The 16658-nt window shown below is 40.8% G+C and overlaps 1 protein-coding gene across 6 annotated transcripts in view; it reads left to right on the top strand.

Annotated features, from left to right (window-relative positions):
- The window catches only part of LOC102232724 (catenin delta-2-like), a 174325-nt gene that overhangs the window by 85502 nt on the left and 72165 nt on the right, over positions 1 to 16658 (top strand). For all 6 annotated transcript variants that reach the window (XM_023335130.1, XM_023335132.1, XM_023335133.1 and 3 more), the window contains 3 exons: positions 6201 to 6235; positions 8714 to 8830; positions 16440 to 16591. In XM_023335130.1, coding sequence (XP_023190898.1) covers positions 6201 to 6235; positions 8714 to 8830; positions 16440 to 16591 — 304 coding nt within the window. The remainder of the gene's footprint in view (positions 1 to 6200; positions 6236 to 8713; positions 8831 to 16439; positions 16592 to 16658) is intronic.

Here is a 16658-nt window from a genome sequence, read left to right as displayed (position 1 = left end):
GGAGGTGCTGGTGTCTATCTCCAGCTAACGTACCTGGTGAGAGGCGGGGTCACCCTGGACAGGTCGCCAGTCTGTCGCAGGGCAACAAAGAGACAGACAGGACAAACAACCATGCACACTCACACCTAGAGAGAATTTAGAGAGACCAATTAAACTGACAGTCATGTTTTTGGACTATGGGAAGAAGCCGGAGTACCCGGAGAGAACCCACACATGCACAGGGAGAACATGCAAACTCCATGCAGAAAGACCCCGGGCCGGGAATCGAACCCAGGACCTTCTTGCTGCAAGGCAACAGTGCTGGATTTGCAAGTCTGCAGTTTTAAAACCTTGCTGCATGACCCAGGGATGAGAAGCTCTATGTGGTTCCATAAGACGTGTTCCTCCAGTGGTCATCTGAGAGGAGGCAGTTGAAACCCTGGACAGTTCGCCTGTTCATCATCACAGGGCAACACTCAAATTTGAACCCTGGAGCTTCTTACTGCAGTTCAACAAATTTAAATCAAAGCTTTCATTTTGTTTTCCTGATTCCGTTGAAGCACATGCAACAAACTGCTTGTCCTCTCCAAATATCTTGCCAGAGCACTGTGGCTTTGAATAGTGACAGACAGGAACAGTTAATTACCTCATCCTAATTTACTTATCAGTTCTTAGGAAATGAGGACAGAGCTTCTCTTAGTATGACTTTCACACTCGAGGGAAGGTTTGTCCAATGTTATCATCCCATTTTAACAAGGTCAGTCGCTTCAGCTCTGGGGGGGAAAAAAAGAAGAAAAAAACAGCTGGAGGCATTTTGAGGATAATCCAGTATTGTTGCCAAGCAGTTTAATAGCATGCTGTCCCTTCTTTTTTTTTCCCCGCTTCAGATTATGGCGCCGTTTGTTACGCAATATGTCAGTGTTTTCAGTAAGGGTCACAACAAATTCATGTCATTCTCGTCTTTTCTGTTTTCTTTCTGCATGTGCCTTCCTCCACTCCTCCCTCTCCTTTCACACGCAAACAGAGGCGCACTCACACACTCTGCCCCCAAAAGCTGCACTACATCTTTAGCAGTGATGAGGTGCTGTGGCGTGGAGTGACCTGCGGCACGGGAACTGATCGCGTTGTCAATTAGTCCTCTGTTGTTCCGCTAATGACTCTGTCAGGCTCTATTGATGCTTCAAACAGATTCGCAGGTGTTGGGAGGAGAGAGAGAGAGAAAAAAAACGAAAAAGAAAACTGACTCTGTGTCTGGGGTCAATAGGCCAGTGAGTCGTTTCAGTCTGGTGAGGACTGATTGGGTTTACAGTGGGGCGAGACTTTGATGTTTCTACAGGGTCGAGCTGGTGTGTGGTGAGGCAGGTTGACTTGCTGGATGATTTCCAAAGGGTGTAGAGGTTTCCCCATCTCCCTCAGTGGGATGTCCCACATGTTCCCTCTGTTTGAACTCACAGAGCAGAATTTTAATTCCAAGACCTGAAGCTTCTCGGTGACCTATTTACTCAGATCTGGGTCTGTGTTGTGACACCATGCAATAAAGAGGTGTGTTACTGCATACTCTGGTATGAATTCAATACTTTGTATTTAAGTTTGAGATATAAAATGTTTGACTTTTAAGTGTGTTTGTGTTTTTCCTTTGAATTATTTTGCTCAAACCTAAAGGTACAGGTTTCTGCAAAATACTTTATTCACATATTAATAGGATTTGTGTAAATGTTTTCTAAATAAAGTAGTTTGGGAGCAAATTGAAGCAAAATCTTCTCCGAGGCAGTGTGGAGAAACCGCAATGCCAAAAATTTGAAGGGATGTGCATAAGACTGACATTACACTTAACAATGATTTAACACCTGTCATGAACGTGAAGGAGTCTTTATGAATGTTTACAACTGTTGTCATGAAGTGTCATTCGGTAAATGATGACACTTTTAACGCAAAGTTGCATTAAAAGTTGCATTAAAAGTCCATTAAAAGTGTCAACTTTACATTATTAGGTCAATAATTACAGTTTTAATACAAAGTTCTATAAAAATCTGCATTAAAAAGTCAATTAAAAGTGTCAACTTTGCATTAAAAAGAAAAGTGTCATTTAAAAATTTCACAAAGGAATCTGAAACTAAAGTTTAGATTTTACCAGGCTTTTATAGATCCGATACTGATATTGACTCGGTATCGATATTATCGATATCCTGGATCGATCCGTCCACGTGTGCCGCACAAAAGTGTTTACATCTCTTGAGCTTTTCCACATAAGTAATTAATAACTGCATTGTGTAAGGGAACCATACTAACATGGTTTTCAAAAATGTTTCTATATAAGGAAATTTGAAAAGTATTTTATGCATTTGTGTTAAGATCCACTCTGATACCCCTAAATAAAATGCAGATGATCACCTTTACCTCATTGTAATCATGCGCTAAATGATTAAATTTAGCACATGATTAATGCGGTAAATGTGATTTAGCGCATTAATTACATTTAGTTACATTTAATTAATTTACATTAATTAATGTAATTAATCATCAATCTGGTCTTTATGAAAGTGTGGCAATAAAAAAAACCCAAAACATTGCTGACAGAATTTGGGGTCAGTTTTGAGTCCTGATTTTTACATACGCTCTCCATCCGATCTGACTCAACCTGATCTGCGCTTTTCAAAAAACAAAAAGAGCAAAAATCTTAGCCTCTTCATGTTGCAAAGCCAGAAGAGACGATGTATGTGCAGCAAGAGGTTCTTTGACAAATTGTTGCCTTTGGAGCTACATACCGAAGTAGGACAGACTCTTTTAGATTCTCATTTATTAAAAATTGTAATATCTATGCATTCTTTTTTATTGCACTTCGCAATTATGGACTTTTTTGTGCTGTTGTACATGAGGTCCCTATAGAGGACACTGAAGCTTGTGGAACTGCACTGAAAATGCAGAAGCTGAGTTGGTCGGACCAAATAATAAATAGAAGGAAACTGTGTTTTTTACCTGGAAATTAAACTTTTACTCCAGATTGAAACCACCTGTAACTAATGTGATGTATTGTGTGTTTTTCATGTCTCCCTTTTCCAAAAAAAGCCTTTTTAGATTTCCCCCTCCTGTTCTCTCCCCTCCCCTTAAGCCGTTTATCTTTCCCTCTGTGTGTGAACAGATACCTCCTATTTCTCCTTTTTTCACTGGACTGTTTTTGTTCCCCACCTTCAGCCAACTCGCTACATGCAACTACTTGATGTTAACAACATTTGGCCTCCTTCCTCACAGTTTGCAGCGAGGTGTCTGCGCGAGCGCTCATGTTGCATTCGGTCGTAGCTCGGTCTCCCACCGGCTGCTGGGAAATAACAGGCGCTCGCCACCACCGAGGCAACGTTTTGACACCAGCAGACAGACGGGACGGCCTGTCCTTCGCTGAGAAAACGGCCTCTCGCAGAGTTAGCGTAGCTACCTCACAGAAAGCAGACTGGCGATAATAATCCTACTTCCAGCCGGCTCTGTTTGTCTGCCGTAAACACGCTCCCGTTTTAAAAGACGTTAGGATTTGGCCGTTTCTGTAACGCGCCGTGCGTCCGCCTCACAGCTTGTGTTTGTACACATGTCAGGGCGCGTCTCTGGTTATAACAATGCCTGATGAATGAGGGGCCGCCATGCTGGCTGAGGGCTCCATTAACACGTGCTGCTCTGCTACTCGCCGCAGTCCGTCACACTCTGCATACACGCATACGCAGCGGAGGCAATCAGTGGGGTGATTTAACGGCTTCTGGTCTCTGTTTATGGCTAGTCGATGGAGTTTGTCATTTTAGGTCTTTCGTTTTCGGTCGGGCAGCAGAACGGACGAGAGACAACACGACTGCCGACGTTGCAGTTGTGAAATTTGTTGCTTGCGAAGGTGTTGTTAAACCCTTGTCCCAGGGAAAGATTTAGGGGGAATGGATTAGAGGTAGCTAAAAGAAATGTAAATAGAATTTCAATTTTACCACAATTTTCCAAAAGTCTTTCTGGCGTATTTGTCAAAATCATGAGGAAATCTTTGCTCAATTATTGAAAATTTCTTTCCCATCTGAAGACACGGCCCCTCTTAAAGGGTTCTGACCAACACATATTGACTACCACATCTGGCATTCCCCATCACATAGACCCAACAGAGCTTTTTTTTCACACTCATACTTTCCACGTGCCAACCATCCCCTTATTGTCCAAGAATCCGCGCATTAACTTACTTGACCAGTCCCAGCGTAAAACGTTTTGTCTCAGAAAAATTTTCTCAGTTCTCAGTTTGATGAGACTCTACAGCCCTTCATCATTAAACCAGCTCTAGTCCTAAAGAGGCGCCTTTTTTATGTGTTTTCACCAATAGAAGCTTGATGCTAAAAAACCTGCACTTGTCAGGAGGTATGGTCTGACTTGTGGCAGTGACACATGAAATTATTGTGGACAGGACAGTTTCCTTTTAAATTACTTTTTAAAATGTCACCAATACTGAAAATAGCTTCTTTTTTTTTGAGTCTTGACTCAGTTACAACTTCCACACTGATGACACTGAAGATTGTTGTTGTAGATCTGATACCACCCTCATTGGCAAACATTTGAGGTTTCATCAATAAAGCTAAAATTTGATGATTCTGGCAAGCAGCTAACTTTTGCGGAGCAAAAATTGGGAAGCTAAGCTTGGTGCGTTGCATGGTGTAGAGATGGTTACGCCCGTTTAAGGAGGTTATGAGTCCTAATAAAGACTCTAGTATGTCTTCCCCTCTTTTGCTGATTATTTTCTGTCAGATATGCTGTAAATAAAGGCCACTGGTGCCAGAAAAACCTTTAAATTGGATATCTTCCATATTTCGGCAAAGTTTTAAATTGAACACGGTTCAAGGCAACTTTAAACTGTTTACTTTGTCAGGACGGCGTGTAGTTATCGACACCGAAAGAATTCATCAACAGAGTTATGAGCTGTGTGTTTAATGTTGGATATGAATGCTGCACTTTTATGTTTACATTTCTTCATATCTCGTATTTATAGTTTCCTCTACTGATATTTTTCCACTACCGTTACCTTTTTTTTGTCTGTTTTTGTTCTCACTCCTCTGAAACCTTTTCTAAGACAAAACTGTTCTTAGACAAACGTGCTTCAATAAGAAAGAAAAAAAAAGAATTTTAATCAGTCTCTTTATTGTTTTAATAAGTGCACCCATGTTATTAAATGCTATTCCCAATTGGCAACACACTTCAGATGACTTTAAAAAATGTCAATTTAGAAGGTTTAATATTTACTTTACTCTGGCAACGTAATGTTATTCCTAGTAAATTTCAGTGTAGTTCTATTAGATTTGGATGAAAATAGTCAATTTAAAAAGGCTACATTGTCATGTTTGAAGCTTCACGCTTGACCCACATGGAGAGACACAAATAGGAGATGGAAAATAACTCAGATAAATAAAATTTATTTTTTCAAACATAAATATTTGGTGTGGTATGTGATATGTCTTGGGGCCACGGGATAAGAATCGCCCCGTTGTTGAACTGAAAAAAACTAGTTCAGGAACGAGCTTTCTGGGTGAGGTGAGGTTCGTCCGCTGGGGGGAAACTGAGGTTGGGGTACTGGAGCCTGGAAAGCTGACGGGAGGAGGAGGAGTCCAATCCGGGGTCCAATTGCTGGAGGATTCTCTGAGGTCGCAGATGGGAGAGTCGTTGGAGGGCGGGCAGGTAGTCAGACTGTCTGTAGGGTGAGGAGCAGGTCTCGGCCAGTTTAGATTGCATGCCCGGAGTTTCTTCAGCGGAGGTTCTTGGGTCTCGGTTTTGAACGCGGGTTTCACAAGGGGTACTTCTCCCCGGCACCACGAGAGGCATTCCTGCAAGCAGAAATATAAAGATAGATTCAGGTTGCTGGGAGCAAGGATGAAAACACAGAGGACTACGCTCAGGGGGCTCAGAGTACCGTTAGAGGTCAACACTCAAGCGTTGGAGAACCGGCCGCCGGCACCTCTTATGCTGGCGGTGATGATGCCGATTATGCACAGGTGTGCGGGAACCACCCTCCAACAGACCGCAACCTCATGGCTCCTCCTGGTGGAAAAAAACAAAAGAAAGCTCCCCACAAGACCAGACTCCAGCACCCAACATACATACCTGAGCTAAATACTGCAGCATTTCAGTACAGATATCACACTGACATCCAGTGCAATAGCAATTAAAGTAGAGCACATTTCTAACCCGGTTTTGTTTTTATTGTTTGTGTCTTGCAGCTCAGCAGATGAGAAGTTTCGCTGGAACCACCAAGGTAATCTAAAATGTTGCAATATATGTTTTCGAATCATACGTTTCTTCCTGCATTTCACCTCTTGTAAAAGCCAAGTAAAACTCAGCAAATAGTCCCCGGCCCTTATTCGCATGGGGCGTGCGTCACACAAGTGGCAGACAGAATCAATGGGCCTCCAGATTATTTAAAAGTCAAATGAAAACACCTCACCGAGCTTGGCCACTTTTCTGACAGTGTTTTAGTTGGAAAAGAAAAAAAAAGAAACATGCTTGACACTTGGGTCAGTCTTCCTGCCTCTTTGTCAGCCTTGCTCAGATCTATAGGATGTGGAGAGCAGATTGATTAGTTGAGTGCGCACTGGGTGACCTCTGCCAACAAAGAGGTGGCTAACACAACGATCCCAGAGGTTTTGTGGTGAAGGCTTTCACTGTCCGGCCTGCTGTTCTCTAGCTTGACCACTCAGCCAGAGACGGACTCGGTTTGTTCCACAATAAACCCATCTGCACTCCAATCAGACCCACAATCGTGTCATCGCTCACAACTCATTGAAAAGTTTAAAAAAAAATGCATATATAACATTTGTTTGGATAAGGTCGTTATGACATTTCTGATCATCTCTACACTTAAGCTTAATAAAGCTAAAGTCCACAACCTGCTGCTGCTTTTTATGCTTTTAGTTGTGCAAATATTATCTTTGTTATAATAAAAAAGCCCGAGGAGTTCCTCAAGGTCTCTTTTTTTTCCCCCCCTTATATTTTAATATTGTGTTATTTTTATCTATAAGGAACTAAATGGTTGTGGTTTAAAATGCATTCTGGAAGCCAAACACTGAAATATGCAGAAATTTCAAATGACAGCTAAAAACATGACTATTTACGGCAGCTGTAGCATAAAGGTAAAAAATGATTCCACTGTCGTATGGTATGTATGGTATCGTATCTTCTATCTCACTGTATCTTATCTTGGCTATTTTTTTGTTTCCAATTAGATTTTTAATTTCTCTTTCTGTACAGCTTAAATTTTACTACAATATATGACTGCTTTGTTTTTAGTGTAACTTTCTCTGTGTCTGTGCTCCATTTTTTTTCTCTCCCTTTAAAGCACGTTGCTCACAAATAAATCAGCCTTGCTTCAATTCAATGAAACATCGCAGTCAGTCCTGAAAGTGTTTTTTTTTTTGCCTATAGAGGCAGAGGCTTCGGCCTGCAAAGGCATCACTTGAAGTTAATAAAATAGGCCTCCTAAATCCTCCCACTAAGGCCGCTACTATTAACGTTCTCCTTCCATCTCTGTAGGAGATTAATGTTGCCGCTAAGACTCATTTGTAAGCTTTTATCTTCCTTGACAGCCGTCTCTAACTGGAAAACACTGGCCGTGCCATCAGCCGCTGTCTGACAGACAAACGGCTCGTATCTCAGTACAACGCGGACCTCAGTCCCGTAAGATTTGTTGCTAAATGATCAGCTTTTTACCCTTGACCTACTGGGTTTATGATGGCAGTGTTAAGGAAAATTCTTTACAGATTTCTTCAGTTTTTGCTCTTTTGTCAAACTTCCACGTATATGATCAAACGACATTTTAACGTCAGACAAAGATAACCTTAGAAATTACAAACGTAGTCAAATGGTGATTACATTTATTGAGGAAAAAGACAATAACAGTTATGGGAAAAAGTAATTACCCTTAGCTGGTTGTGTCAACCTTGAATGATCATCAAGAATTTGCAATGACAACCAATCACTTTGACTTTGCTATTTTTAGTAAGGGTTTTTTTTCCAAACCACATTTATGTCAGGTGTTTTTAACAAAGCAAAAATAATCAATTGCACCGCCTCAATTCTGCTTGAGAAGAAAGTCTAAGATATTTTGAATTGAACATTTTTTGAAAAGCTATTTAAAAAGTAACACTTGTCTGAATGCATTCTCAAAAATATGCCCTATACCTGTTTTTAAATATATATATATATATATATATATATATATATATATATATATATATACATATATATATATATATATATATATATATATATATATATACAGTATATTTTACTTTATAGAAGCCTTGTTTGCAATGGAACCAAAAAAAGAAAAACAAATGAAGTCTTCAACATGTTGCCTGGTTGTAAATTTGAAAAGTTCATTGAGGCTGCTGTATTATTACACTATTTTGGACAAGTTTTTAACATTAATGTGACTTTTCTGTGTTCTCATCCAAATGTGTCTGATGTTTTTTTATTTTTTAGTCTGAAATTATTAGTCGGTTATTTATTGTCACACCCACGGTTACTAAATTAACATCTAGTTGTTATTAAAACCTTAAGATCTTTTTTTGGAACATAACCTGGGATTTCATGGATTTAGAACTCACACTAGGTGAAAAATATGCCAAGTACGCTCAGGTTAAATCCAGGAGTGCTTCTGTAATCACCTTTAGAAATCTTGACATAGATGAAGACAGATCACTTATTGCCTTTTCACTGTTTTATGCACATGTAGATGGACAGAAGGACATAGAGGAGGAACTGACGACTGGCCTGGAGCTCGTAGACTCGTGCATCAGGTCGCTTCAGGAGTCCGGCATCTTGGACTCGCAGGACGCTTCTACAGGAGACAGTAAGATAAATGGTTTGCACTGCAAAAACAAAATCTTTCTAAGTACTTCTGGTCTAATTTATAGTGCAAATACATTAATACACTTGAAATAAGGCCAAATTAACTCCTAGGTAACTTTTAAGTAAGACAGAAGCGCTTGTTTTAAGGTAATAATTCCTTAATATTGATGAAAAAGGTTCTAGTTCCGCTAGCAGTGAAACTGGCAGACATTGTTCCCATGTTGTAAGTGAAATTATCTGCCAGTGGAACAAAATTAAGAAATTGACTTAAAACAAACTTTTACATCTTGCTGAAAAGTTGCTTATAAGTTAGCTTTGTCTTATTTCTACATATTTGCACTTGAAATGATCAAAAATACTTGGTAAGATTTTTAAGTGTGGAGATTGTGGCGGGGGCGTCATAGGTAGTGTCATTGGGGATTTTTTTTTTTTTTAAATATTGAAGAAACACATGAATTTACACAAATGGACACCAAATTATAAAAAGTGTCAACAATATCAGTGTCTTTGAGTGAACCCTGAACTCAATCCTAGAGAGAGTTTGTGGGCAGAACCCAAAAAGATGTGTGAGCATGGCGGCATGACACACAAGTTCTGTTTGTAGGAAGCCATCGTCACAAATCTGTAGCAGTACACCAGGAACATTTGACCCAAGTCAGACCATTTTTATTGCAATTATACCAAATACTAAGAAACTGTAAATAAGCTTTTGAATTTGAAAAAGGAAAAGCAAAATTGTATTTTTGCATTTAGCAAATAGGAAGCCTTTTGGCTTATCCAAACAGACCTAAATCAGGGAAAGTTTATTCAGCTTTCATGTAATAATGTCAAGGATTAATGAGAAGTGTAAAAAAATATTAAACTGTAGAAAGTAATAATGCTTATGGGAAAAAGAAAGTGCACCAATTTATCTACCAGCCCATTTATTTGCGCCGATTTCCTTAGTTTTGGTTGGCCGATATTTACATGTGAAGACGATCTGATCTACCTCAGCAAAGGTCTGAAAATTTACCACCGTCCTCTTCTGCTCTCCTGTGTGAAAGGTTTGACTGACAGGCCGGCCCACCAGATCACGTACCAACTCAGTGACTTTCTTCCTACATTTAGCGACATTTTGGACAAAAAATTGATATTGGCCAAAATCGAAATTGACGAGTCAGGCTTTTTAAATCTCAGTCATCGACGATCAGCCAGAAAACTGCAATCGGTGCACCACTAATTCTCACATTGAGCTAATAGAAATAACTTTGGCAATCCTTACACCTTGAAAACAGGAAAAGGTCATCTGTCTTTTTTAGCCAGAGAGACTATACAGTATATACTGTATATAAAACATTTCAGCATCCATTCTCTTTTGCAATTTTCACACACATTCCTGCACTATGGTGGCTTGATAAACTGCAGCTGAGCAAAGCCGCGTTAGAAGTTGCCGGTAGGCTCACGGGGGGCGGCATAAAAACACGGGTCGTTTTAAATCCGCCGCGCAGCGATGTCATGAAAACAGACGCGCTCACTGAGATCCCGAACCGCTCCCTGCGCCTTCCCGCTGTGATCTCCGTGCGCTCGGTCCTGGAGATGATACCCGTGTCTTCGCTACACTCGACCCTTGTGGGGGTGAGGTAGCTGTCAGAAGACACGCAGCGCTGTGCCAGTAGCTGGATATGCTAATCCATCCTCGCTGAGATGTCAGCTGGCCTGCTGTTTGCAGAGCAGAGAGGAGAGGCAAACACACAAATATGTGGCTACTGTACTCTGCAAAAGCTCTGGGGGAAAAAAAAGACGTGTGTGTGTGTGTGTGTGTGCACACTAACAGTGGGAAATGCATACTTCTGCACTGAAGGCACCACAGACAGGTGTAGAGTCCTGCAGTGGTTGCCATTAGATACGTACATCACCATGCACCAAATACTGGTTCCAGAAAATCTGCTTGATATTTATAATGTTCACATAACAGTTATGTAACTCACCACCTGATTTATCCCAGAAGTAGACGGATGAAGGAGAGTGAAGGTACAGACCGGACGTAAACGGACAGAAAGATGGTGAATGGAGGGAAAAAAGAAAAGGCAAAGCCGAGCTAAAATGTTGCTTATTTGCTTTATTTGTACCAACGATGCAAATATGCCTGAGCAGTTTGTCAAAGTCATAAGAGTCGTCTCTGAAATGAGGTGCAGGTTTTAAGGTTTTTAAAGTGCTGATTTTCCCTAAACAGCAAACAAGCTGCGCCAACCGAGGCTCACGATTAAACGCTAATCTCTACGTTTTGTTTACATGGTACCGAACAGGAATGTTTTATTTTACATCTGCTCACTTCAGCCTGGTCAGAGTTCTGGGACCGATTTCTGGTAGCTGTTTTTTTTTTTTTTGTTTTAAAACCAATTTTAGCTGGTGGTGCGTCGCTACGACGAGTTAATATTATTCATCAAACGAGAAGTGACTATCGTTTTTAAACAAGTACAAAGTGATTTCAGTTTTTTTTACAATATGTGCAGTCAGCTCTACTGGCTGCCAGTATAGACTAGAAAATGTAGTTTCTTTCCTTAAACAAATCAAATGTCCGTAAAAGACAAAAGTTGGAAGCTGGATAGCTCAAAAACATGAAACTGAACTTTGTTGTGCTCTTCTGAAGTCCCAGTCCATGTTCAAAGGTAGCGGCATAAACAGCTGACATATTCAGTTCGGTTTTGTTTTTTTAATTAACTGTTTTTATATATAGTCAAATATCACCCTAGGCTATTTGGTAAGGAAAACAAATCCAGTAGAGATACAGAAATATAGAGACAAATCAGTCCACTCATACAGACGTACACAAAGTCAAGTACTTACATTCCAGCTGGAAACTGGTTGTAAAGCAATGTATTCAAGTTGAACTTAAAATGCTAGTTGATAAAAGTTTTATTTCTAAAGAGTTGTATATCTGTAGAAAGTAACTTTATTCTAAATAGCATCTTCCTCTTTTTTCTCTCCTGGATTTCATCAGAGAACAGCGGTTCTTACCAACCGATGGTTTAAAATAATCGGAGAAGTTACCAAAATTTAGCCCATTTTAATATAAGTTTCTCTAGAATCTAAAACGATGCATTAAATCAGTTTGCATCCATTGCAACATAAAATAGCATAAAATACAACCTTTCTCATTCTTATATAAAGCATAAACGTATAAACTGCCGCCAGTAGAGTGGTAGTTGCACAAGAAGCTGCCCAAGTCGCTCATGTCTGGAACAGCCACTGATTTCAACATATTTTTACTCACGTAAAAGTAAAAAGTACTCATCCAAGGAATTAGCAGTATTAAAGTACTAAAGCAGTATTTGGTTAAAAAAAAAAAAAGTCAAGCACAAAGTAACTGATCAAATGATCAATCTCTTAATGTTTAGAGTTTGGATCATTAGATGGACCAACATATAAAGTTAATTGGATATTTTGATATTTCAAGGATGAAAATGACACAAATCCATATAAGTAACAAAAAAACAAACACAAAAATCAGGCAAATGAAAATTTCTTCCAATATAAAACTTCCAACGAAAACTGCGCCGGGTGAATGTTTTGGCGAAAACGTGTTTGTTCTTTCAGTGAAGTTACTCACAGAGGGCAGAAGACCCAGAAATTTTACTCAAGTAAGAGTAGCGATACTTCACAATAAAATTACTCAAGTAAAAGTAAAAAGCACAGCATAGTAAAAAGTACTTCTTTTTTTTTTTTTTGTCAAAAAAGTTACTCAAGTAAATGTAATCCCGTAAATGTAGCTAGTTACTACTGAACTCTGCACACAGGAGAGGGGAGCAAGCAGAGAGTCTGCTCTGTCTCACGCTGCGGAGCAGATCAGTGGCGCACAGCAGCAGACTACAGAGAGCGTCTTCAGCCTTCACGCCGCTGCTGTTAGCCAGTGTGCATGATAATCTGCGTGTCTCCTCTGCATTCACCCTTTTGGGATCCACTTTTTTTTTCCTTTGTTTTTTTTTTTTTTATGCTTGCATTCCCGACTCAGCACATCCACAGACGGCCATCTAGAATATCTCTCTGAAATAGAAAACGGATGAAATATTAAAATGCGTCGATTGACGACTCCGGTCACGAAGAAAACCACTCTGCCTTTTTGTGTGTGTGTGTGTGTGTGTGTGTGTGTGTGTGTGTGTGTGTGTGTGTGTGTGTGTGTGTGTGTGTGTGTGTGTGTGTGTGTGTGTGTGTGTGTGTGTGTGTGAGAGAGAGAGAGAGAAATAGAAGAAAACGAGCGGGTCTATCCGGGTCAGAATATCTAACACGATTACATGCTTCAGGTGTACGCAGATGTGCTAATGCGTGAGATCACAAGGCATGAGCCATCTGTGAGCGTGTACTCACTTAATTCTAATATAACCTGTGGATGAATGGCAAAAACAATAAATAAATAAATAAAACTGCTAAGACGTGAAGATGGAGGGCATTTGGCTTCAGCGGTGCACGGGAGTTTCTCAAATGGATTCAGTGAAGCCTTCTGTGTTTGCCGTCTGACTGATAATGCATTTACGAGGCTTTCGTTCTTCTTCTTTTTTCTTTTTTTTTTATTCCCAAAAGGCTCCCCGAGCCATACAGAGCGCACCTTAAGTGACAAATAAACAGAAGAAAAAAACTCTGGGAAAATAACCGCCGGCTTTGGGCTTGTGTGCAAACACGCGTGAACGTGAATCCATGTAAACACAAAGCCTCGAGTGCAAAGTTCTCCGTCGGCCGTGTGATTTCTGCACGCTCAACTTTCTGTCGTTTTTATGCGCGTGCGGCCTTGACGGGACGCGTCGCTCTTGACCGAGTAAATTGGAGCTACCTGGACCCCGAGGTCAATATCACGTTTTAAATAGTGCGCCATCACTGTCTGCTCTGTTACTCGCTTCCTTCTAAATGTTTTCATTCTTCTATTTTTCCCACTGCGACCAAGCTTTATTTCCCAGCCTTCTTTATCTACAGAGACTCCTTTTTGCCCCTGGCCGTTGACTTAATCTGTCCCATGCAGCGGATGCTGACCGCCGCGCTCGGATCCCTCTCTTCTTTTATCATCGCAAACATGCAAAGACTCTTTGTGTCTTCATGTGCTTTTCAGGGTTTGATTTATTTTCTTAGGAATGCACAATATCGGATTTTTTTTTTTCAAAATCCGATATGCCGATACACTAAAACTCATTTGGCAGATTGACGATACCAATACTGATATTTTTTCCTATACCTACTTTCTCAACCTATATGGCTTTCTCTACTGTGGAAATAAAACACATTATCTTTGTCAATTTAACCTGCTGCCAAATGCAAATGCTGAAAAGGAGGCTGAAAATGATGCAACACTTTCAGCTTTCATTATGTTCAACGTCAAATTTATTCATGACGTTTGTTCTCTCTAAGACAATGACAACACTGAAACTTGCAAATTTGTAAATCGTCACGAAACTAAACTCAACCTGTTCACAAGCAACAAGTGTATCGGCCGATACTATGCCAATAATACCAATAATATCCTGCATACCTATTTATTTATTTATTTTTTCCATTTTCTTTGGACGTCTGTCAAACAGGACAGCTCAAAAAGTCCTCCAAGTGAAAAATGCTCTAGATTTTACGATGGACGCAGGAAGTCTGTGTTGCAGTGATGTGGGCCGTTTTCCAAAAAGCAGCACCAGGACCGAACCGTACTGCACATGCACTGCTGCTCACTGCGTGCATTAATGCAGTCACTGGGGACACCCATGCTTAGCCAACATTTTTGCTAAGATTCATCAAAAAAAAAGAAAAAGAAATGAGTTTTACATCTGTAATTATGGCTGTTTATAGGGCAGATTAGTGCTTTGATCAGCAAAAGTGGATTAATGTTGGGATTTATCAAAAATTACAGAGTATTTTAACGTCTGAGCATTCTTTTTTTTTTTTTTGGCATGTTTTCATAAGGCTCCCAGTCTCCGGTTCTCCTCAAAAAGATTAATTTAACTTTCAGCTTTACACTTAATGGGACCATCAGGGCACATTCCAACTTTGCAGCTCCGGCGCAGCTTGAGAGTGCGCTTTGTTGATGTGGTTTTCTCGGTGCGCGCGCTCACATCTGCATGTTCTTTGTGTCAGGCTTTGTTGGCACGTTCGCCCCCCCCCAAAAAAGAAAAAGAAGCGATACAACGCGTGACACTTCAAGAGCTTCTGAAATTCAGACGAAGCGGTACCTAAAATTAGCAGCGAAGCTTCGTTTTGGTGCTGTCATGCTCAGGCTGCGTGCTGCTGCGCTTCTTCTACATGTTTTCTTACAAAACGCTCATCTGACGACGTACATGCTGGTGCTGACGGTTATGATGTAAACAAAAAAGTATAAAGGAAATTAATCATCAATAAATATTATGGATGTAGACTGATTCCCTCGACTGCCTTTTTACAACATCAGGGTTACTAGTCTAGTTACTGTCTAGTTTTGAGCTCCCACAAATGTCGGCGCTGTTTGCAGATGATTTAAATTTGCACGTCGCTGTAGCCGTGATGGGGCGCTGCGCTGCGTTTGTCCCGGAAAGCTTTAGGTTAATTGCTTTACCTTCCCCAAAAAGTCACTCATCAGACTCCTTCAGTGTAAGGCAATTAGTCTTGGTCAGCACAATCTCACCATTTAAAAATGCTACAGTAGTGCAAACAAGCAGAACTGATTCTTGAGAAAGAACAAAAAGCACAAAAAAATCAGAAGATGTTTGGGGAGAATATTCAACTCCTACATTGTGAAGTTGTCCCTTTTCCAAACACTTTTGCATCGCAGTGTGCAAAACAAAAGCTAAGGTACAAGAGAGAGCAGGAACGGAGAGGTTCAAGGGTCGCAGAGCAGGAGAGGAAAACACTAAGAAGAAGCCAGAGAAGTAAAGAAAAGGCAAATGTGTCTCTTAAAACTAGAAAACGTGGAACTTTAGCTAATCGCACCTCAGCTGTCAGCCAGCACTCTCTGTCCTTCTCTCATCGTTTAACTTCAAGGCTCGTTACAAACCTGCCGCTTTTTCAAACCCATGCAAAACATAATAATAATAAAGTAGTACGTTGTGTAACACGTGGGATGTAAACTAGGTTGCAAAATGCCTTCAAGGCCGCAGAGAGAATAAGTCTTTCCAGAAAAGATCGACTGCTGCCAGAGAGAGAGAGAGAGAGAGAGGAGAATCTGAAAATAGTTACATAAAAACGATTTGACAGAAGTGAGACGGAGGTTTGAGGTGGCTTTTCGACAGAAGCTTGCTCCAGTCGGTGACGTGACCTGGTGTCATTCCTCGCTAAAGTGCTTCTCATGCTCCTTTTCTTGGCGGCTCAGATGTCGGGGCGGGTCGGTCGTGGTTTCGTTATTGTCCGATCCTGACCTCTCCATCTGAGGAGAGAGGTCAGGAGGTTTTCTGTCTTCCTGACAGAACGAGCACTTGACTTTTTTTTTTTTTTTTTTTTTGCAAAATATCTCAAGATTTAACATGTTTGTATCAGGTTTCTACTAGCGACCACACACTCAAAGAAGCACAACATTACAGAGGGTTGATTATTAAAGAAATAATGTAGTTCTTCTTTTCCCCCCACTTTCTAGGTGACGCCATGCTTCCGCTTTCGGCTATTTTAAGCCCTCTCTTTCAATTTCCTAACAGGACAAGGACTGCTCTCTCAAAGCGCTTTGCAGCTCAACAGCCAGGATGCCTATGCAGCTGCCGGTTACCATAGCAACCAAGGGCTGACGCTCGGGGAAACGGTGGCGGCGCGCGGCGGGCAGGTCGGAGGCGCGGTTCACAGCTACAACCAGGTGAATGTCTCTTCTTCTCTCCTCCCGACCCACCGCTGACGCTCTCGCTGAACCTGGGTTTTCCTCT

Source organism: Xiphophorus maculatus, chromosome 6 (genome assembly GCF_002775205.1).
Source record: "Xiphophorus maculatus strain JP 163 A chromosome 6, X_maculatus-5.0-male, whole genome shotgun sequence".
In the NCBI taxonomy this organism is placed as follows: Eukaryota; Metazoa; Chordata; class Actinopteri; order Cyprinodontiformes; family Poeciliidae; genus Xiphophorus; species Xiphophorus maculatus.
This window is presented reverse-complemented; position numbering and strand designations above follow the sequence as displayed.